This window comes from Trachypithecus francoisi, unplaced genomic scaffold (genome assembly GCF_009764315.1).
Source record: "Trachypithecus francoisi isolate TF-2019V2 unplaced genomic scaffold, Tfra_2.0 Lachesis_group4, whole genome shotgun sequence".
NCBI lineage: Eukaryota > Metazoa > Chordata > Mammalia > Primates > Cercopithecidae > Trachypithecus > Trachypithecus francoisi.
Window position 1 is genome coordinate 99,542,705 of NW_022681469.1, and position 25,027 is coordinate 99,567,731.

The 25,027-nt window shown below is 39.0% G+C and overlaps 1 protein-coding gene across 1 annotated transcript in view; it reads right to left on the reverse strand.

Annotated features, from left to right (window-relative positions):
- Positions 1 to 25,027, reverse strand: part of HIBADH (3-hydroxyisobutyrate dehydrogenase) — a 142,917-nt gene that overhangs the window by 113,877 nt on the left and 4,013 nt on the right. The window contains exon 2 of the mRNA XM_033192743.1: positions 15,285 to 15,445. Coding sequence (XP_033048634.1) covers positions 15,285 to 15,445 — 161 coding nt within the window. The remainder of the gene's footprint in view (positions 1 to 15,284; positions 15,446 to 25,027) is intronic.

A 25,027-nucleotide genomic window follows, 5' to 3' on the forward strand; every position in this document is an offset into this window, starting at 1 on the left:
TGTGTTTAATAAAAACAAAAATCTGCTTTGCTGCATGAGGAGGGGGGTGAAGAGCCAAGAGTAATCTGAAGGGACTACACCCTCTTTTTACATATCCATTGGGAGAAGACAACTGTTACCTAGTTGCTTTACATGAAGAGAAAAATCTTGCTGCCTCTTCTAGATAAAACAGTCACATAAGTCAAGTTCAGCACTGCTTCCAAGTAAACCAGATGGGTAACAGAAATTTACAAAGAAACAAGAAGAACTCGATCTTGTTAAACTTGCCACTCCTGTGTTTTTTAATCTTCAAAAGTACTCTTTAAAAGTACTTTTTAAATACTTTAAAAGTAGAAAAGCACAATTACTTCAAAATTACACTACACTTGAAAAACTGACAAAAGTGCTTCGTGCCTACATCTTGAAACATTTGGTCAACAATGATGGAGCCCACTCAGCAAGAGGCTTTTAAAGCTCTCATTTAACAAGACCTGAGTGGATGCCAGATTAGATCCCAAGAGATTTACTTAAGCAAACATGTTCAGCCTTACAACTCAGGAACAACAAAATGGTTTCCAAGTTTTTAAAGAGAAAATAAAAGAAAAGAGAAACTAATTAAGCCTAGTTCAATCAGAAAACTCACACAGAAGTGGTGCATACATCCCAGACTTTTGGCATAGATCAGGAGCATCTCCAAGGAAAATCCTAGACAATGAAAACGAAGCACAAGTCGCATGTCCTTGATGCTAAGGCTTAAGTTAAAAACAAAAACCAGTATCTTCCGCAAAATAAAGGTGGGTCAGAAGGGGCAGTACAGAACAGACTCTTACACAGGAATGCTGCCAAATCACTTTACCCCCTAGCTTGGTTTTAATTTGTATCTTCATTCTTTCATTTAGAAATATGTCTCCATATCACTTCTTGGCCTTTGGGCTATAATCAAGAATGAAAATATATCTATGACTCTCTTTCAACATATTCTGGACTCAATAATGCAGCCAAGACAGTGGTGTTTGAGGTGTGTTGGAGAATAAAGATTTTGGAGAAAAATGGTATAGCTACAATAACAACAGCAGCAGCAGTAATAGTAGTAGCAACAGCAGTAGTGGTACTTTCTATGTGCCAGGTTCTTTTGAGCTAAGAGAAAGATACTCTTATCCCCATTTTATATAAGAGTAAGAAATTTAAGCAGAGAAAGGTTAAGTCATCTGAAGTCACACAGCTATCAAATGGCAGAGCTGAGATTTGAGGCCAGACAGTTTGGTTCCAGGGTTTATGTTTTTAAATCACTACATTCACAATTTATTGATTCAACATTTCTAAAACATGAAGATCTGATCATTATTATCAGTTACATTTTTTAAAAAGATGCTAAAAGTTGAAATGATGCATCTGTTTCCAACAGAAACACGAATATAATAAAGGGATAAGCTATGACAAACCCACAGCCAACATCATAATGAATGGGCAAAAGCTAGAAGCACTCCCCTTAAAAACCGGAACCAGACAAGGATGCCCTATCTCATCACTCCTATTCAATATGGTACTTTAAGTCCTGGCCACAGCAATCAGGCAAGAAATAAAAGGCACTCAAATACAAAGAGAAGAAGTCAACCTATCCCTGTTTGCAGACATGACCCTACATCTAGAAAACCCCATAATCTCAGCCCAAATGCCCCTTAAGCTGATAAACAACTTCAGCAAAGTCCCAGGACACAAAATCAATGTGCAAAAATAAGTAACATTCCTATATACCAATAACACTCAAGCCAAGAGCCAAATCAAGAACACAATTCCACTCACAATAGACACAAAAAGAATGAAATACAGGAATACAGCTAACAAGAGAGGTGAAAGATCTCTATATCAAGAATTACAGAACACCACTCAAAGAAATCAGAGATGACACAAATGGAAAAACATTCCATGCTCATGGATAGGAATAATAAACTTTGCTAAAATGGCCATATTGCCAAAGCAATTTATAGATTCAATGCTATTCCTATCAAACTACCAATGACTTTCTTCACAGAATTAGAAAAAAAACTATTTTAAAATTTATATGGAACCAAAAAAGGAGCTCAAATAGTTAAGGTAATCCTAAGCAAAAAGAACAAAGCTGAAGGCATCATGTTACCTGACTTCAAACTCAAACTTTTCTACAGGGTTATAGTAACCAAAATAGCACGGTACTGGAACAAAACAGGCACACAGACCAATGGAACAGAATAGAGTCCAGAAACAATGCTGCACACCTACACCCATCTGATCTTTGGCAAAGTCAACAAAAACAAGCAATAAGGGCTCCCTATTCAATAAATGGTGCTGGAATAACTCGCTAGCCATACGCAAAAAATTGAAACTGGACCCCTCCTTACACCATACTCAAAATTCAACTCAAGATGGATTAAAGACTTAAATGTAAAGCCTAAAGCTATAAAAACCCTGGAAGATAACCTAGGAAATACTGTTTCTAGACATAGGACCTGGAAAAGATTTCAAGACAAAGTTACCAAAAGCAACTGCGACAAAAACAAAACTTGATAAATAGGACCTAATTAAACTGAAGAGCTTCTTCTTCACAGCAAAAGAAACTATCAACAAAAAATAGACAACCTACAGAATGGGAGAAAATGTTTGCAAACTATGCGTCCCACAAAGGTCTACTACTCAGAATCCATAAGGAACTTAAATCAACAAGCAAAAATCAAACAACTGCATTAAAGAGTAGGCAAAGGACATGAACAGACACTTCTCAAAAAAAGACATACACACGGTCAACAAGCATATGAAAAAATGTGACCATTACTAATCATTAGTGAAATGCAAATCAAAACCACAGTGAGATACAATATCACACCAGTCAGAATGGCTGTTATTAGAAAGTCAAAAAATAACAGATGCTGGCAAGGTTGCAGAGAAAAGGGAACATTTATACACCACTGGTGGGAATGTAAATTAGATGAGTTATTGTGGAAGCAGTGTGGTGATTTCTCAAAGAACTCAAAGCAGAATTACTATTCAACCCAGCAATCCCATTATTGGGTACATACCCAAAGGAATATAAACAGTTCACCATAAAGACACATGCACCCATATGTTCATCACAGCACTATTCACAATAGCAAAGACATGGAATCAACCTAAATGCCCATCAATGGTAGACTGAAAAAAGAAAATGTGGTACATATACACCATGAAATACTATGCAGCCATAAAAAAGAATGAGATTATGGCCTTTGCAGCAACATAGATAGAGCTGGAGGCCATTATCCTAAGCAAACTAATCCAGGGAGAGAAACCAAATACCACATGTTCTCACTTATAAGTGGGAGTTGGAACACTGAGTACATATGGACACAAAGGAAGGAACAACAAACACTTGGGACTACCTGAGGGTGGAGGGAGGGAGGAGGGTGAGGATCAAAAAACTACCTGCCAGGTACTATGCTTATTACCTGGGTGGCAAAATAATCTGTACACCAAACTCCTGTGACATGCAATTTACCTATACAACAAACCTGCACATTACCACTGAACCTAAAAGTTAAAAAACATCATCAACTGCAAGCTTCCTGCGGGCCTTGGAGGCTGCCCTACAAACACACTCATTTTCTGAGTCCATCATTCTGCCCAACTTATTTTAATAAATGCTTATATAATAAAAACTTCCCTCTGATGTTTTTAAATTTTAAAAAGGGATAAGGCCAGGCATGGTGGCTCACGCCTGTAATCCCAGCAATTTGGGAGGCTGAGGCAGGCGGATCACCTGAGGTCAGGAGTTTGAGACCAGCCTGGCCAACATGGCGAAACCCCGTCTCTACTAAAAATACAAAAATCAGCCAGGTGCAGTGGCAAGCGCCTATAATCCCAGCTACTCAGGAGGCTGAGGCGAGAGAATCGCTTGAACGTGGAAGGTGGTGGTTGCAGTAAGCCGAGATCGCGCCACTGCACTCCAGCCTGGGTGACAGAGTGAGACTCCGTCTCAAAAAAAAAAAGGGGGATAAAGAAATAGACATGTCCACATATTTTATGAAAATGACCACAACAAGTTCAACCAATTACAAATGCCCTATCAGAATAGGTTAACACTTCAAGGCATAAACAAGCTATTAAGTAGTCATGTAAAACATATTAAACATATCAAAGTTTTTATTTCCCTAATAATCCACGTACAGTCATGCAAAAGAGATACGTTCTGAGAAATGCGTTGTGAGAAAAGAAAAACAACTTGGAGCAATCTGAGCTATGTGAGGTTTGCAAAATTTATCAGGCCCAGAGAGACATGAGCATAGGACTTTGGTCACCGCCACCCTCCGTGCCCAGTGGCAATTGCTTAAAGGCATTTTTGTTCCTGACTAGCTGCCTCACTTATTATGGTCATGTTCCTGAAATTTGGAATACGAAGAACAGTGTACAGCCAATTAATAATTTATGTTAACATAAACTCTTGCTAAACAACTTAGGAAGTGCCTCTTTTTTCCTTAAAAACTCACCTGGGGCCAGGTGCAGTGGCTCACACCTGTAATCCCAACACTTTGGGAGGCCAAGACAGGCTGATCACTTGAGCCCAGCGGTTCAAGCCCAGCCTGAGCAACAAAGCAAAACCCTGTCTCTACAAAAAAAAAAAAAAAAATTGGCTGGGCATGGTGGTACACGCCTGTGGTCCCAACTACTTGGGAGACAGGGCAGGAGGATCACTTAAGTCTGGGAGGTTGAGGCTGCAGTGAGCTGTGATCCCACCACTGCATTCCAGCCTGGGTGACAGAGACCCTGTCTCAAAAGAAATGAACAAACAAAATCACTTGTAACATCTGGTAATCATATATATTCAAGGCAACTTGAATTTATGCTTCCAGGTGGACATTTTCCACCTTTTGGGCTTGAATAAACTCTATACCTAATCACAATTTCTGAATCGTTATTTAAGGTTGACAGTTGTTAGGCTATTTCATGGTGTCAAACATCAGAGAAAGCACTTACAGACCTTCATGGTATAGTGTATTGCTTCTAGGCTACAAACCTGTACAGCAACATTACTGTACTGAATACTGTAGGCAACTGTAACATAATGTAAGAATTTGTGGGCCGGGCGCGGTGGCTCAAGCCTGTAATCCCAGCACTTTGGGAGGCCGAGACGGGCGGATCACGAGGTCAGGAGATCGAGACCATCCTGGCTAACACGGTGAAACCCCGTCTCTACTAAAATATACAAAAAATTAGCCGGGCGAGATGGCGGGCGCCTGTAGTCCCAGCTACTCGGAGGCTGAGGCAGGAGAATGGCGTGAACCCGGGAGGCGGAGCTTGCAGTGAGCTGAGATCCGGCCACTGCACTCCAGCCTGGGCGACAGAGCGAGACTCCGTCTCAAAAAAAAAAAAAAAAAAAAAAAAAGAATTTGTGTATTTAACGTATCTATACATACAAAAGGTACGGTAAAAATACTCTATTATAATCCTATATGCAGTCCACGACCAAAACATCCTCGTGAGGTGCATGACTACAGTTTTACTAAAGCTTGAAGAAAAGCCTCCAGGGTCATAATATTCTAAAACACTTCTTCACCTGGAACTGCAGGTGGCCATCTTGCACCTTGAAGGGAGAGAGGAGCCTGAGGGAGAAAAGCAGACCCAAGAGGCAAAGAGAAAAGACAAGAATCTGGCTGTTATCTATGTCACTAAATTCAACTCTGCCAGAGGTCAGACCACTCCCCAACTCTTCAAATACATGAAACAATAAATTCTCAGTTTTTGCTTTCAAAAAAAGAAAAGCACTTCTTCAAAACGACATCTGATTTTCCTCCCTGCAAATCTCTCACTGAAAGAACAGTTGACATTAGAAATCAACTAGCCAAGCCGGGCGCGGTGGCTCAAGCCTGTAATCCCAGCACTTTGGGAGGCCGAGACGGGCGGATCACGAGGTCAGGAGATCGAGACCATCCTGGCTAACACGGTCTCTATTAAAAATACAAAAAACTAGCCGGGCGAGGTGGCGGCGCCTGTAGTCCCAGCTACTCGGGAGGCTGAGGCAGGAGAATGGCGTGAACCCGGGAGGCGGAGCTTGCAGTGAGCTGAGATCTGGCCACTGCACTCCAGCCTGGGTGACAGAGCAAGACTCCGTCTCAAAAAAAAAAAAAAAAAAAGAAAAGAAAAAAAAATCAACTAGCCAGCATTTCTGCAATCTTGGCGGGGTGTTGGGGGATGGGCTTGTTTTCTTTGGCTCTCACTTCATCAGCTTGACTTGATATAGTTAACACAGAAGGAGGAAATGGACACCCATCCTTAAAAATGTATGAGTCAACTCAAATATACCCTGAATTTTTTAACCTTTAAACCCTTCAGGGCACTATTGTGGCAAAAAGTTTCAAGGTTTCACACATACTTTTCCATCTCATCCCAAGTTGTATCTTGGCCTTATAGTAGTAGAATGAAATTCATTTTGTCTTTTATCCAACATTTTAAAAAACTAAACATAGCTATGAAATAAGAATGTTGACATTTTAATATATCAGAACTTATCCAAATTAATATTACTTTTTAAAGTAGTGCGCTTAAGAACACACTTGTTCTGATGATGTTGCCACTGTTCAAAACAGTCTCTAAGCTGCCAACATAAATCATTTATCAACAAATGCTTTCATTTTCTGTTGCCCTCAGGACCAAAGCTTTTTCACCCTTTACCTTTCTCACTTCTTCTGAATTTCACATTGTCCTACCTTCCACTGCTGTTAAAATCAATACTCAAAGGACCTCTTAGAGTCAAGATGCTTAAGAGAACGAGAGATGTGAGGAAGAGAGGCAAGAAGATTCTGTCTTCCAGGCTTCCTGCCTCAGTGTGAACCACACACAGAATTTTCCCCACTGTGTATTGGGGGAGGAGTGGCAACCGTACACAAGAAGCTAAGTCTTCGCTATTCACTAATCTGGGAGGAGCACTGACCCAGAATCCACCTTCTTTCCTTCTTCACAACCAGTGACATATTGCAAGGAAGAAGAAAAAGGAAAACCCAGTAACTGAGTCTGTGTCCTGGAACCCTCAAATTTTTATGCAGGAATCTTGGAGACCTTGTCCTTCATGACTTTCATTTCAGACTACAAAGATAATACAATCTTTGTTGGGTGAGTAAAGATTATATGCAATCATCCTGTAATTCCCTATCAGAAATGAAATGACCCTTAGGAGTTGCTTATTTCTTTCTACCTCAAAAATTGCCTTAGCACTTAATTATAGTCAAATTACAATTTTGGAAGGAAACTTCCTTGCAGTATTAGTTGGTCTTGCCACCTAAGACATATCCAACACCTTGTCACATCCAACTCAACCTGTTTTATTCCCCAACAGCATTAGGTAAACTACTAGACATATGGTAGTTACTCAAGCTATCTCTGATGACCTAAAGTAACAGTCTTCAGCAAAGACTGAGGCGCCACTTCTTGAGGAAATTGCTCCTTTGTCCTCATTCTTAATCTGGATAAATCCTATTTGTTCTTTTGCTGTCTGCCTAAATGTCTAGTCTTTAGAGAGAATTCCCCTAACCACTCTCTCACCTAATGTAACACATATTTTTATTAAAAATTAATGTGACCTTTTACTTTTTCTTTAGACTTATCACAGTTTGGAATCACATATTTGTGTGATTTGATAATCTAACACCCCCTATTGGTCCCTAAAGGCAAGGACTGTGACTATCTTGTTCTGAGCTGTATTCCCAGTGCCTGGCACACAGAAAGTTCTCGAGAAACATCTGTTAAATTAGTGACTTAATGAAGGTCCTATCCCCCATTTTGCTAAGGTAGTCTACAGTAGCCTTAACCCATAGTGATGAGAGCAATAAAAAGTAACTTTTCTTCACAGAAAAGAAGAGAATATCAGATACTACCATTTGAATGGAGCGCATAAGAAGAGGAAAAGCTGTGTACAGCAGAGGTGAAACTAAGGCATACAGAAACGAATTTATAGTTAACATTAACATACAGTGATTAATATGTGCCAAATGCTATTTTAAGCTCCATACATAATTAACTCACTTAATCCCTGTAACAACTCCATGAAAACAGAATGATTATCCTTCATACATGTGGAAACAAGGGTATAGAGACACTGAAAAACTTGCCCAAGATCGCACAGATACTAAGTGGTAAAGAAAGATTCAAAACCCACACATTTTGTAGGTTCCCAATGTTTGCTGCATTAGTTTTCCATAGCTGCTGCAACAAGTTACCACAAGCATAGTCGCTTAATTAAAACAGAAATTTACTCTCTCACAGCTCTGGAGGTCAAAAGTCTGAAATCAGGGTGTCAAGAGAGACACGCTCCCCACAAAGTCTCTAGGGGAGGATCTGTCTTTGCCTTTTCCAGCTTCTGATGGCTCCTGATATTCCTTGGTTGGCAGCGGCAAAACTCTAATGTCTGCCTCCATCTTCACATGGCCTTCCCCTCTGTGTCTCTGTGTCTTCTTTTCTGTCTCTGGTAAGGACACTTGTCATTAGCTTTAGGGTCCACCCTAAATCCAGGATGATCTGATCTTAACTTAGTTAGATCGTCAAAGACCCTGTTTCCAAAAACATTCACAGGTACTAGGAGTTAGAACTTGAATATATCTTTTTTAATAGCTTCACTGACATATCATTTGCATACAATTCACCCATTTAAAGTGTACCAAAGGCCCTGTTAACATATTCACAGACATATGCAACCATGATGACAATCAATTTTAGAAACTTTTCAAGAAGAAACCTGGCCGGGCCTGGTGGCTCACGCCTGTAATCCCAGCACTTTGGGAGGCCGAGGTGGGCAGATCACAAGGTCAAGAGATCGAGACCATCCTGGCCAAGAAGGTGAAACCCCGTCTCTACTAAAAATACAAAAAAATTGGCCGGGTGCGGTGGCTCACACCTATAATCTCAGCACTTTGGGAGGCCAAGGCGGGTGGATCACCTGAGGTCAAGAGTTCGAGACCAGCCTAGCCAGTATGGTGAAACCCCATCTCTACTAAAAATACAAAAATTAGACAGGTGAGGCCGGGCGCGGTGGCTCAAGCCTGTAATCCCAGCACTTTGGGAGGCCAAGACGGGCGGATCACGAGGTCAGGAGACCGAGACCATCCTGGCTAACACGGTGAAACCCCGTCTCTATTAAAAACTACAAAAAACTAGCCGGGCGACGTGGCGGCGCCTGTAGTCCCAGCTACCCGGGAGGCTGAGACAGGAGAATGGCGTGAACCCAGGAGGCAGAGCTTGCAGTGAGCTGAGATCTGGCCACAGCACTCCAGCCTGGGTGACAGAGTGAGACTCCGTCTCCAAAAAAAAAAAAAAAAAAAAAAAAAAAAATTAGATGGGTGTGGTGACATGTGCCTGTAATCCTAGCTACTCAGGAGTCTGAGACAGGAGAATTGCTTGAACCTGGGAGGCAGAGGTTGCAGTGAGCCAAGATTGTGCCACTGCACTCCAGCCTGGGCAACAGAGCAAGACTCCATCTCAAAAAAAAAAAAATTAGCTGGGTGTGGTGGCACGTGCCTGTAGTCACAGCTACTCGGGAGGCTGAGGCAGGAGAATCACTTAAACCCGGGAGGCGGAGGTTGCAGTAGGCTGAGATCGCACCACTGCACTCCAGTCTGGTGAGAGTGAGACTCCATTTCAAAAAAAAAAAAGAACAAGAAGCCTTATATGCATTAGCTATCATGCCTCTATGCCCAACTTTCCCTCTTCCCCAGTGCTAAACAACCACTAATCTACTTTGTGTCTCTATACAGACTTCCTTATTCTGGACCTTCCTGGAAAGTCTATAGTATGTGGTCTTTTATGACTGGCTTCCTTCACGCAACATGCTTTCAAGGTTCATCAATGTTGCAGCAAGTATTAGTACTTCATTTCTTTTTATTACTGAATAATCATCCATTGTATGGATATAACACATTTTGTTTGGACATTCCATCCGCTGATAGATTTTTGGGTTGTTTCCATTTTTTCGTGATTATGAATAATGGTGCTAAATACACGTTTCCATGTGGATACAAATTTTTCATTTCTCTTGAGTATATAGCTAGGTGTGAAATTGCTGGGTCATGGCATAATTCTAATGCTTAATTGTTTGAGGAACTCCCAAACTCTTTCCCAAAGTGGCTGTACCATTTTACATTTCCACTAGCAGTGTATGAGGGCTCTAATTTTTCTACAACCTCACAAACACATTTTGCTATCTAACTTTTTAATCTAGATTCTAGTGGGTGTGTCTCATGGTTTTCATTATTTTTTTTTTGAGACAGAATCTTACTCTGTCACCCAGGCTGGAGTACAGTGGTAGCAATGTCGGCTCACTGCAACGTCCACCTCCTGGGTTCAAGCAATTCTCCCACCTCAGCCTCCTGAGTAGGTAGGATTACAGATGTGCACCATCACACTTGGCTAATTTTTTTCGTATTTTTAGTAGAGACGAGGTTTCACCATGTTGGCCAGGCTGGTCTTGAACTCCTGACCTCAAGTAATCCACCTGCCTCGGCCTCCCAAAGTGTTGGGAGTACAGGCGTGAGCCACCTCACCCGGCTGTTCTGATTACGTTTCTGTGATGCCTAATGATGTTGAGCATCTTTTCACGTGTTCACTGGCCATTCATATATCTTCCTGGGAGAAATGTCTATTCAAATCCTTTGCCCATTTAATTATTTGTCTTATGTTTCCGTTGTAAGACTTCTTCATATATTCTAGATACAAATTCCTTATCAGATACATGATTTGCAAATATTTTATCACATTCTGTGAATTGTTTTTCACTTTCTTGATGGTGTTCTTTGGAGCACAAGTTTTTAATTTTGATCAAGTCCAATTTACCTATTTGTAATTTTGTTGCTCATGCTCTTGATGTCATATCTAAGAATCCTTCGCCAAATCCAAAGTCATAAAGATTTACCTCTGTGTTTTCTCCTAACAATTTTATAGGACATCTTTGGGGGTTGGGGAGGTGGGCCACTATTCAACCCACTAAACAACCCATACAATAGATAATTATTATTAAATTCTAATTCCATGGGTACAGAACCACACAAGAGAAAGGGTAAGGGAGACAAATGATCAGTGGCTTGACTGATCTAGGCACTTTATTTTCCAGCAATCTAGTTTATAAATAGGTTAACAGGTAGCTACATTTCAGAATCATCAACAGAGATGTCTCACACACACACACTCAAAAATATCTTTCACATTAATTTCACTAATTAGTGACTATACATCACGTAATTAAAAGAACCAAAACTCCAAAGTCAAAGACCTTTGTTTAGACACTGGCTCTTGCTATTCATTCACTGCACAGTGGTAACCCTTCCTCTGAGAGGTATCTATTCCAAGACTCGCAGTGGATGCCTGAAACCACAGACAGTACCAAATCCTATAACATAGTCTATATGTTTATAGAACATAGTCTATATGTTTCACTTCATGTTCTGTATGTTTATAGAACATAGTCTATATAAACATACAGACTATGTTTTCCTTTTTTTTTTTTTTCCTTTTTAAGGCAAGATCTCACTCCATCACCCAGGCTGCAGCGCACAGCTCACTGCAGCCTCAACCTCCTAGGCTCAAGTAATCCTCCCACCTCAGCCTCCCAAGTAGCTGGGACTACAGGCACACACAACCGTGCCCAGCTAATTTTTTTTTTTTTCTGAGACAGAGTCTCCCTCTGTCATCCAGGCTGGACCAGAGTGGTGCAATCTCGGCTCATTGCAACCTCCGCCTCCCGGGCTCAAGTGATTCTCATGTCTCAGTCTCCCAAGTAGCTGAAACCACAGACACATGCCACCACGCCTGGCTAAATTTTGTATTTTTAGTAGAGACAGGGTTTTGCCACGTTGACCAGGCTGGTCTTGAACTCCTGGCCTCAAGTGATCCACCTGTCTTGGCTTCCCAAAATGTTGGAATTATAGGCGCGAGACACAGCGCCCAGCCAGTTTTTCTTTAAATATACACTTCTATGATAAAGTTTAATTTACAAATTAGTCACAGTAAGAAATTAACAACAATAAAATAGAACAATTATAACGATATGCAAGCATCACTACTCCTGCACTTTGGACCATTATGAAATAAAGTCAGGGTTACCTGAAAATAAGCACTGCAATATCACAACAGCCAATCACCGAGGCGGCTAGTAAGCGGCTGATGGGCCAGAGAGTGTCTACAGCATGGAGACACTGGACAAAGGGATGATTCACATCCAGGGTGGGCAGAGCAGGACAGCACAAGATTTCATCCTGCTACTCAGAACGGCATGCAATTTAAAACTTATAAATTGTTTATTTCTTGAATTTTGTACTTAACATTTTCAGACCACATTTGACCATAGGTAACTGAAATTGTAGAAAGTGAAACTATAGATAGTAAGAACCACTGTATAACGTTAGGGATATTATTTAGCTTCTCCAAGCATCAATTTCTTGATAACACTTCTGTTGCAAAGACAAAATGAGATAATATACACAAAATATTTAGCAAAAGATCTGACACACAGTAGGTGCTCACTAAATACTATATTAGATTCTTTTCTCTCCCTTTCAAAATATAAATATTTCATTCACGCAGGGTGAATCACCATCTCTGAAGATGGTAAAAGGCCACCTTTCCCAGATTCTCTTATTCTTTTTTTTTTTTTTTTTTTTTTTTTGAGACGGAGTCTTGCTCTAATGCAGTAGCTCTCATGAATCACCTGTTCAGCCTCCCAGCTGGGACTACAAGTATTTTTTAGTAGAGACGGGGTTTCACCGTATTAGCCAGGATGGTCTCGATCTCCTGACCTCGTGATCCGCCCGTCTCGGCCTCCCAAAGTGCTGGGATTACAGGCTTGAGCCCCCGTCCCGCCCAGATTCTCTTATTCTTAAGGTAGGCTTCCTTCATACCTACCTAAAATTAGCAACACAAAAGAAATAATAAACTTGTTGGGAAATAGAGGTAGGCCTGGTAACTTCAGAGTATGAGGTAATTCAGGCAGAGCATCAGAAAGCTCTAGAATTCTGGGAAAACGCAGGAGAGATTCACAAAGCAGTGATGATCATTACAGTTGTTCCACAGACAAGCTGGAAGTGCTACAGGCATAGAGGGAAAAGTACCTGTGTCAGTAACAATTTAAAAGGTCACAAGCTTCTGCTTTGCCGGTCTAGGGTAATAGTCTCCATTCAATTCCTATTCCACTCTTTGGTCAAATTTTGTATTTAATTGAAGATATTTCCTCTGTTTAGAGATGAAGTAGGCCGGGTGCGGTGGCTCAAGCCTGTAATCCCAGCACTTTGGGAGGCCGAGACGGGCGGATCACGAGGTCAGGAGATCGAGACCATCCTGGCTAACACGGTGAAACCCCGTCTCTACTAAAAAATACAAAAAACTAGCCAGGTGAGGTGGCAGGCACCTGTAGTCCCAGCTACTCGGGAGGCTGAGGCAGGAGAACGGCCTAAACCCGGGAGGCGGAGCTTGCAGTGAGCTGAGATCCGGCCACTGCACTCCAGCCTGGGCGACAAAGCCAGACTCCGTGTCAAAAAAAAAAAAAAAGATGAAGTACCCTTGTTACTCTTACTAACAGATAAACCACTGTAAAACGGCAATACCAAATAGATGTGTTATCCCAGAAAATAATAACCATCTCCTCAAAATAACTACTAATTGGTTCATCTCAGACTGAATACCAACTTGAAATGCTCACCATCTCTGAAGATGGTAAAAGGCCACCTTTCTCAGATTCTCTACTATACAACTGATCAAATTTCTCCAACAAGGCTACTAAGTCCCTATATTAATTAAGCCCATAAGCCTGCTGTACTGGGAGTATAGTATCCGTATTCAGTGACTGAACAGGCAGAAGCAGCCACAACACTACCCTGAAAAGTTTCAAAGTCATACTTCCATCCTCACACTATACTGCTGCAATTTCCATATGGCACAAAAACCATGGAAAGGGAAAAGATTCAGACATCTAGTTCTGAAAATGGCCTCTAAGTTACCTAAAGCTGTTCTGTATCTAGGTATAGCATTTATCAGTATTTATTTTCAAGTCTATTATCTAGAAGTTGACTGTTTAATTTTTTTCTCTCACCTTTTTCTCAGGAATTTTTTAGTATTCTCTGTTTTGGGGTCACATACTATCCTCAGTTACCACTCTACAACTTGACCAAGAAGAACTTCCTCATATCTAGAAAAAACAAACTCTATATTCAGATACTGATACATGGTCTCCTATAATTTGAGTTATTAATAAAGTTTAACAAATCCAAACAATTCAAGCCTTAACCAGCAGATACTATCATCCAACATGATAAACTCTAGTACCAAAATTCTTTAACATGAATGATAGCCTAAAAACAAAACACGGCCGGGCGCGGTGGCTCAAGCCTGTAATCCCAGCACTTTGGGAGGCCGAGATGGGCGGATCACAAGGTCAGGAGATCGAGACCATCCTGGCTAATACGGTGAAACCCCGTCTCTACTAAAGAATACAAAAAACTAGCCGGGCGACGAGGCGGGCTCCTGTAGTCCCAGCTACTTGGGAGGCGGAGGCAGGAGAATGGCGTAAACCTGGGAGGCGGAGCTTGCAGTGAGCTGAGATCCGGCCACTGCACTCCAGCCTGGGCGACAGAGCCAGACTCCATCTCAAAAAAAAAAAAAAAAAAAAAACACTAGAGATTCAATATAACTCAACTCTTCATTATAGGACATAGTGTTTTTAGGTTGTCTCCTGGTTTATGGCCAATAACTAATAATTATGCACAAAGTGCTGCCATATGGTGTTTACAAAGTATGTTCACATACATTCTCTCATTTGAGCTTCACAACCTAACGGCGTAGGTTGTCATCATTCACCTTTTAAGAATGAGGAAATCAGCAGAAGTGATGTAACTTGCCCCCAGTAAGAAAGCATGTCTACCTGAACTAGAACTCAAACTAAACTTTATATCTCTCAGTCTACCCTTGTTTTAAAGACAATTGTGCTTTTAGTAACACATGAGATTATTTCCACCAAACTAAATAACAGCACAATCAGTAAAGTTACTATCTCAGAAAACTGATACAGAGCTAAAGCAAGGCCCTCTCACCAAATGTGCAGAATGTTCCAAGTCACCTGCCAAAGAATAGATACCCCTGAATGTCTGATGAGAACTCTCCTTTACTGCAAATCTGGATGTTGGATGAATGTTTACATATATATAAAATTAACACTGAATCAGGTTTACAATTCCATTGGGTATACTTCTAAGAAGCTGTCACTTATTTGAATGTATATTCATTTTTAATCCTCAAAATCTAAAACAAATCTAAAGAAAAGGTCTTACCTGTTCACCTGCATCTTGAAACTCTTTGCAGGCATCAGGGAACACATCATAAATAATAAGTGGATAGCCATGTTTCATGAGATTTTTTGCCATTGGATTCCCCATGTTGCCCAGTCCAATGAATCCAACTGGAGTCTTTGAAGCCACTGACCTAGAACACACTGATTTCAATACATTATTTTCAATAGGGGCAAATAATATTTTTTATTGTAAACATTCATTTAATATTAGCAAGTCAATTGTTAGTTTTTTTTTTTTTTTAAATAAAAGAAACTTTTAGGACCAGGTGCAGTAGTGCGCACCTATAATCCTAGCTACTTGGGAGGCTGAGGCAGGAGGACTGCTCAAGCCCAGGAGTTTTAGAACAGCCTAGGCAACACAATGAGATCCCATCTCAAAAATACACAAAATAATAATACATTTATATTTTTAAAAACCCACTAACTTTTAAAAGGCTAATTTTAAACTAATGGACCTAACCACATTTAAAGTTAACAATGTGCAGGCAGACTAAGTTCTAATTATTTAGTTTTCTGGGGCATAGTCACAAAATTTTAAGCATTTTTCCTGTACCTATATAACATTCCTTTACCATTTTTAACACTAAACTAAATAACGTTATCATTTACAAAACACCTAATATGTAATTCACTTATAATGTGAAGTATTCTATATTATCTCCCTTAATAATGTGTATAAAAGACAGAAGTATTCAATAAGACCTATGTCTCGGACCAGCTCCAAGAATGGAAAAGCTCTTTACCTTCCCACTCCCACAGTTACAGAAACCATCTCCTCCAATGATACAAAAAACAAAAAAAAAAAATCTCAAAAAGATGTTAAACCCAGGAGAATGGAATCATCAGTTTATAAAGGTGGTCCTGGGGGAGAAAGCGGAGATATTTCCATAGGCTTTAAATGGCAAGTATAACAGTATCAGGACCTTGGTCTAACAACTCTGAACTTTCAGAAAAGAGAAATTTCCCTATTTTATTTATTTATTTATTTAATGTTATTTTATTTTTTGAGATGGAGTCTCGCTCTGTCACCCAGGCTGGAGGGTAGTGATGCAACCTCGGCTCACTGAAGCCTCTGCCTACTGGGTTCAAGCAATTCTCAGGCCTTAGCCTCCAGAGTAGCAGGGATCACAGGCACGTACCACCATGCCTGGTTAATTTTTGTACTTTATTAATAGAGACGGGGTTTCACTATGTTGACCAAGCTGCCATTAAAAAAAAAAAAAAAAAAGCCTTAAAAACTATACAGATTTTATTTATTCTTTTCTTTTTCATATAAGACTTTTTCAAATTACTCTGTGGGCATATGAATCAAAGTAATGCATTACAGAGTGGGGAGGCTTTATATTACTGTGGAAATAACATTAGATGCAATTTTTCACTTTCTAAATTGAGAACTCCACTCAACAAATATTCATTGCATGAAGTACTATGACAGAGCTCAGAAACAGACACAAGCAATGTATGGTCCCTGTCCTTTAAAAGCTCACAGTCTAGTGAGGGAAGAAAGAGAAATAACTCTCCTTGCCTTTTCATTTCCCAGCATTCTTTTTCTTTTTTCTTTCAAGAACTCCAGCTTTAAAATTTGTAGTGCAACAACTAATCACAGTCCCTCTTTTAAGTTTCAGGTCCCCTCAACTGAACTTAATCTGCTCTTCCCTGAACTGAATCTGAATGGAATGAGACTTGTTAAAAGCAAACTATTTGAAGCCCTAATGCTTAAGAACTAGAGGTCTTCTTGGGTTAGAAGCATATTTAATTCCTTTAACTTAACGATTGACTAACACTTCCATTAAATGTGGGTGTCATTTCTGTGCAACATCATTTAATAGGTGCTAAGTTTAATACATTGATATAATAGTACATTGGTATAATTTGTCCTTCTGGCCCACGAGGAATTCAGTAACAGAAAAGTGACACCTAATTGAAATTTTATTTTTATATTAAAAAAAATGAGTACACTTCATTGAGAACCCTAACTAATGCTCATAAACAAACTATCAATAATAGCCAGAAAGAAAATGTGGCATTACTGTGCCTGACTACTGTGTTAAGGTTGAAAAGGTATAATTTAGCAATCTAAAAACATTAGAAACTAGGAAGATTATAATTTAAAGACAGTTAATTTAACAGGCAATTCACTCTAGGTCAAACACTTCGTAAGTACGGTCAGGTAGAACCACAATTCATTCACAAATTCAACAAACAGTAAGCAACTATCACATGTACCAAAAGAGATGCCAAGGAAGGTAAGAGATACAGTCCTTGCCTTCAACAAGTTTAAAACCCAAGAAGAAATAAACCATGCACATAAACACTGACATAAGACAGTTAAAAACACAATGCTGATGAAAAATGAGAATTCATGGTGTGGGAACTTGAGGAAGTTGGCATCTGACCTGGATATTAAGCAAGGGGTAAGATTTCAAATGGATAGGAGGGTAAGGAGAAAAAGTTCCATATAGAAAAAGGAACATGAATATATACAAGGAACTAGGAGAGCCATGAAGAAATCACAGTAATAGTTAATACTTACTGCAATTTTACTACATGCCAGACACTGTACTAAGCACTTTATAAACAGACCTATTACCATATGCTATATATGAAGCCCATCTTACAGCTGAGAACCCTGATGCTTAGTGAGCTGAAGTAAAATACCCAATACTTTACTAAGTTGTAATGCCAAGATTCAAATCCAGACATTCTAATTTCAGAGTCTCCACTTGTAAACACTGTATGATACTGCCCTCTATTCTTCCTAAAGAATGCACAAAGAAACAAAACAGCAAGAGATTAAGATTTTTTAAAAAATGCAACCATAATGTGGAAGGATGGAAGGATGCTAAACAACTTGTATTTTGTAGGCAAGAGGTAGTTACTGAAATGGTGGGCAAGAGAAATGACAGATGAGACTTACACTTTAGGAACAGAAAAGAGGCAGCAGTGTACAATGAATGAACTTAAAGAAAAGAGTCTGGAGGCAAGAAGACCAATATAAAAGCAACAGTAATCCTCTAGATGCCTTAGTTTGAGCTACTACAACAAATATACCATAATGGCTTAAATAACAAACACTTATTTCTCATAGTTCTGGAGGCCAGGAAGTCCAACATGAAGGTGGCAGCAGATCCAGTGTCTGGTAGGTCCATTTACTTGTTTCCTGATGGCCATTTTCTCACTGAATCCTCACACGGTAGAGAGCAGAAAGAGAAGCAGCTCTCAGGTCTCTCTGTATAAGGGCGCTAATCCTATTCACAGGAGCTCTACCTGCATGATCTAATTGCCTCCCAAAGGGCTGAGCTCCTAATATCATCATATTGAAGGTTAGGAATTTTGGCCAGGCGCAGTGGCTCAGGCCTATAATCCCAGCACTTTGGGAGGCCAAAGTGGGTGGATCACCTGACGTCAGGAGTTTGAGACCAACCTGGCCAACATGGTGAAACCCAGTGTTTACTAAAAATACAAAAATTAGCCAGGCATGGTGGCATGCGCCTGTAATCCAGCTACTCAGGAGGGTGAGGCAGGAGGATCGTTTGAACACAGGGGGTGGAAGCTGCAGCGAGCAAAGATTGTACGACTGCACTTCAGCCTGGGTGACAGAGCGAGACTCCATCTCAAAAAAGAAAAAAAAAGGAATTCAACATAAAAATTTTGTGGGGACATAAAACTTCAGTCCATAACAAAGTCAAAGTTAATAAAGTGTGGTAGCCACAGGAAAAGACAGGTATAAAAAATATTTCAAAGACAGAAGTAAAAGGATATAACAATGGATTGTATTAGAAGCTAAAATAAGGGTGAGGTCCAAAATGACAGCAAGAGAATAGTGTTATCAATACCTAAGTGAAAAAATCAAGGAGATCTGGCTCAGTTTTACACAGGGTAACTATGAACTGTCAATGAGCTGAAAGACATCCAACAGACTATTAGAAACATCATGACCAAGGTTTCAGTTATAGGATGAGAAAAAAAAGAGATATACGTGGTAGCCACCTGTCTCAAAGTAAGAGGTGAAATCTGTAAAAGTTAATAAAATCACCATATGAGTATAAAGAGGTTGAAGGTCAAAAGCTGAACCTCTCTGAAGCCCAAGGGAATGTGTATACTCAAAAGTCAAAACCAACCCTAAACTGAAACAGATGTTAGAATTAGGAAACAAGGACATTAAAAAGTATAACTGTAGTCCATATATTCCAAAGGTAGAATTATGAAAGATATTTTTAACAATCCAAATTAAATTTCTTGAGATGAAATCTACCAATAAAATGTGTGAGATGAAAATTATACCAGAAGATTAACCAAAGAATAGATACCAAAGGAAAGATTAATAACCTTGAAGATAAAGCAATAGAAACTACTCAAAACACAGAGAAAAAAATAATTTAAAAAATAAAGAGAGCATCAATATGCTATGAGACAGCTTCAACCACCCAAACACATATGTAACTCGAGTCCTCAAATGAGAGGAGAGAAGTGGGGCAGAAAATATATGTGAAGAATGAATGGCCAAAAATGTTCCAAGTTGATGAAAACTACAAACACCCCATGCATCCAAGGAACTGGATGAACCCCAATACAAAAAACATGAAGAAAACCATACCAAGAGGCATCACAATCAAACACATAAGAGCAGCCACAGGAAAAAAGACACACTATGTGGAAAGGGTAAAAGATAAGGATAAAGGCAGATTTCTCATCAGAAACAATGCAAGTGAGAAGACAGTGGTGCAACATTTTTCAAACACTAGAAGGAAAAAACAACTGTCAAGCTAGAAATCTATAACCAGGAAAAATATACAAATATTTGTATATTCCAGAGGTATGAATAAATCTCAGGGTATGGTGACGGATATGTTTACTTTTTTTTTTTTTTTTGACAGGGTCTCTGTTGCCCAGGCTAGAGTGCAGTGGCGTGATCACAGCTCGCTGCAGCCTCAACTTCCCAAGCTCAGATACCCCATTTCAGCTTCCCAAGTAGCTGGGACTACAGGCACATGCCACCACGCCCGTCTAATTTTTCTATTTTTTTGTCGAGATGAGGTTTCACCATGTTGGCCAGACTGGTCTCAAACTCCTGAGCTCAAACAATCAACAGGCCTCAGCCTCCTAAAGTGCTAGGAGTGTAGGCATGAACCACCGCACCAAGCCACACTATCTTGACTGTGATGATAGCTTCACTGGCTTATATACATAAAAACTTACCAAATTGTATACTTTATGTACAATTTATCATATGTCACTATATTGCTAATAAAGCTGTTTTTAAAAAGTCAGTATCATATTTATAGAAACAAACAAGAGAAGACAGTTTTCAATTAAAAAATACTAAAGTGATAGATTAATCAAATGCAAAGTAGGAAGTCTGAATAGATCCTGACATTTTAAAAAAAAGCTAGACTTTCTTAAGAAAATAATGAAATTTTGAGGCCGGGCGCGGTGGCTCAAGCCTGTAATCCCAGCACTTTGGGAGGCCGAGACGGGCGGATCACGAGGTCAGGAGTTTGAGACCACCCTGGCTAACACGGTGAAACCCCGTCTCTACTAAAAAAATACAAAAAGCTAGCCGGGCGAGGTGGCGGGCGCCTGTAGTCCCAGCTACTCAGGAGGCTGAGGCAGGAGAATGGCGTAAACCCGGGAGGCGGAGCTTGCAGTGAGCTGAGATCCGGCCACTGCACTCCAGCCCGGGCGACAGAGCAAGACTCCGTATCAAAAAAAAAAAAAAAAAAAGAAAATAATGAAATTTTGAATATAAATTGTACATTAGATGATACCATGGAATTGCTGCTAATTGGCTTAGGTAGGACAATGGTAGTTTGGTTACATAGAATATCCTCATTCTTAGATTCATGCTGAAGCATTAGGGTTAAAGTGTCATGTCAGCAATTTACATTCAAGTAGAATAGGTATATATGTGGAATAAAAAAAGACAATGTGGCAAAATATTAACAACTGTTGTTTCTAAGGAAAGAGTATATGGATGTCAGTTATATTATTCTTTCAATACTTGCTGCTTCATATTTTTCATAATAAAACAAGGGGGAAAGTTTAGCACATCTATATGGAAAAAATATCACAAACAGATAAAATACAAATAATAAGAAAAATACTCCAACACATGACAAAAATAGGGCTACTTTGTTTTATATGTAAAATAACCTTAAAATCTGGAAGAAAATGGAATTTTTTAAGTAGGCAAAAATCACGAAATGACAACAGAAAATTTGTAAATTACCCCCCAAAAAAACCTCTAAAAATATACCCAACTTGTCATAATTAGAGAAATGCAAAACAAAATGATGTAATACTATTTTTCACCTGTTGGATACGTTTTATTTCTTTGATAAAAACTACTCTTGGTAAGAAATAACTGATGAAAACATATGCTCTCATATACTGTCCAACTGTATAGTAGGTTAACCTTTTGGATGGTAATTTGGCAAAAAAAAAAAAAAAATTGAACTTTTATTTAAAATTTAAATTTAAAACATGCATACTCTCTGACCCAGCAATTCCATTTCTAAGAATATATAGTACACATGAGGGGCCAGCCAACTTCGTCTTAAAGGGTCAGGCAGTAAATTATTTTCAGCTTTGTGAGCCATAAGGCTCACAACTATTACAACTATTACATTCATCTATTTACAACTATTTCATTCTGTTACAACTATTTCATTCATCTACTCGTTTGAAAGCAGCCATAGACAACATACAAACAAATGGGTATGGCTGTGTTCCAATACAATTTTATTTACAAAAAAGGTGCCCAACTAAGGGCCACAGCAATCCCTACTATGTATTAAATTCTGAACAACACAAAGATACAGTTTATTACACCACTGCTTGTAACAGCCAAAAAACTGCAAATAACTATATATTAATAAGGCACTTCGTTCATAACTAATTATATATTAATAGGGCACTTAATTCATAACTAAATATACATTTGTAGGGCACTTGATAATTCACAGTAAATCAATACAATGAAATGTGCAAATGTTTAAAAAAAAGGTGATGTATTTATCTAAAATTATAGGAAAAAATCTCCAGGATAAGTTATTAAGTGGAAAAAAAAAACACAAAATGCTGAACATTATCTATAGGATACATATGCATTAATTTTTCTGATTTTCTGTATGGAGACACACGAAACAGTACTTACACCTGGAGAGTTGGACTACTGGATCAGAGTTGAAGAAAATACTACATTTTATAACCTTTCCCATTTTTTTACCATGACCATGTAACTTTTGTAATTACTTTTATAATAAAATTAAATACATGAAGTGGCACAGTGAAATTTAATATATGCTATGTGAATGAATAATAAACTAGGTAAGTTTCATCAAATGGGCATATGGGAATAAAAGCCAGTTCTAAAGCAATTACAAAGTAATGATGCTGATAAAAGTGGATTGTGTAAAGGTAAACAGTGTCACAGCAACCATTACACATTGCAGGTTGACTCTCCAATATTCTTTCCCCTAGATCCGAGGTCAAGTTCCAAACTGCCTAAACTAATACATGGTAATGTCATCCTTCTGCCAAATGACTAGTTCAGGAGCTGCCAGCCCTAAGTTAAAGTTCTGGAAATGCTGTGGAAAGTCTGCAAATGTAATGGGGAATGAATAAGAAATTAATGAAAGCATTGTATCTAATCAGCAAACTTCTGTGACTCTCAATACCACTAAGTTAAGTGACAGGTGAGGAAAGGCACAAACAGACAACAACGGATTTGTCCAGAAATACAACAAGAGGCTGAAAAAAATAGTATTAGGCATCAGTGAAATTCCTAATTATAAATAAGTCTGAGACTGGATACAGACAAACCTAGAGAGAGACCTGACGAAATGAGGAAACAAGAAAGTATGTCTATGTACTTGGAGGAAAAGGAGGGAGTCAAAGGACCAGGTGATGAGCATTATGTAACATTATGTTTGTTAGAACAAGAATCACAGAGGGGGTTAAGTCAACCAGAAGACTAGTTCTGCTGGTGAAATCTCAGCAAGAGAATCACTCCTACTACTAAGATCCTAGAAAAGCTGAAGTAGAGTGCTGATGTTTGTTACTGAAGCTGAAGAAGTGAAGAACGAGGCCATGTTGGATGGGCCAACGTGACTGTGAATGAAGATAAAGTTTTCAAAGGGCTCAGCTCTCTTTATTTCATCTTTGCCTGTGGCAAAGTTAAAGAAAGGGCAGTATAATTAGATGACCTGATGTCAAAAGAGAAGTTATTTATTGATGGTGATAATGTTTAAAATTTTCTCTGAGTTGGGAAGGCCTAGGTTCCCATCCAGATAATTTCACTTCTCAGATGTATACAAGTTACTTAACTTCTCGAGACATTGTTTGATCAATAAAAGTACCTACTTCAGAAGGTTATTGTAAAGATTACTTGAGATAATGCAGATAAAGCGTTAAACAGTGCCTGACACATGACAGATAATACATATTACTTACTCTTACTAAAAATGGTTATGAAGTAGCCGTACAGGTGAACTCCTATGCGAACTGCCCCATTTAGCCTAGTGGGTTAGAAGTAAGAGTCAAAGAGATAGAAAAAGGAATAGATGCCTGCAGGAGAAGCCCTGTATCTGGGGAAAGAAAGCTTTTAGTTAAGGTGAAGCACCTGAATAAGCACCTGGCAAATACAAAAGAATTTGCAACCAAAGGGGCAGAAATCCATGAGCATAATGGAATGATTATTGCCCTAAAAACTTTCAAACCTAAATAATGCATCTCTCTTTAAATAACTTCTGACAGTAGAGTGTGGAAAAAGTAGAGTTAAAACATAAATAAAACCAAACTGGGAGAAAATCAATCAACAAAATACAAAGGTGATACTGGTTGACCGGTTAAGAAACTAACATTAGTGTCTATTACTGAGGACCAACGTAAAGAAACTAGCTAGAAAACTTGGCAAAGTTTGTTTCTAAATTTATAGATGCAAATTTACCAATCATGACCTCTTTCTCCAATGTAACAAAGGGAGTCATCCGTATCTTGACAACCTTAAGTGCCACCAAAAACCAGGTTTCACTAAGTGTCAAAATGCAAAAATTGTTAACAAGTTAATTACGTTTCTGAGGCTTCTTTTCTATTCAAAGTAATGCATTTTCATTGTAGAAAACTAGAACAAAAAAGTATACAGTCATAAGGGGAAACAATCTCATTACACAAAAATAAAAACATTTTGCACGGACTTTCAGTCTTTTGACTGCATTTTTCATTATATCATTTGGTTTTCTATACAATGTATGTCTATTTTATCACATAATACCACGTCATAAGCACTGTATCTGCTTTACTATTAAGAGTTACTAAACTAAGGATGAGGACTTTCTCTGTAAAGGCCTTTACGGTCTCAGTTAACTTATTTTAGTAATAAATATGCTCCTTATGTAATTTCACAAGTTTAGGGTCAACTTTTAGTCCCAGGACCACGAGAAGCTTTTCAGAACTTCATGTGCAGCCCTAGAAGCTACCGTAAAGGGAAAAACTGCCATTATATATTTGATTTATCCAATGAGTTATGCTACTTTGAAAGTAAATTTCATGTATACAGAAGGACCAATAATATTAAAAATTGTATTCCTGTTTCTACACATGATGCTAATTTTTCCATTCTACCTTTGGTCAGGTGGTCACTTCAAGATGATCTGATGTGATTTATTTTTCCATGTACAAGCTGGAGAGTCACAATGAGACATTTTGTAGAGGGCCTACATC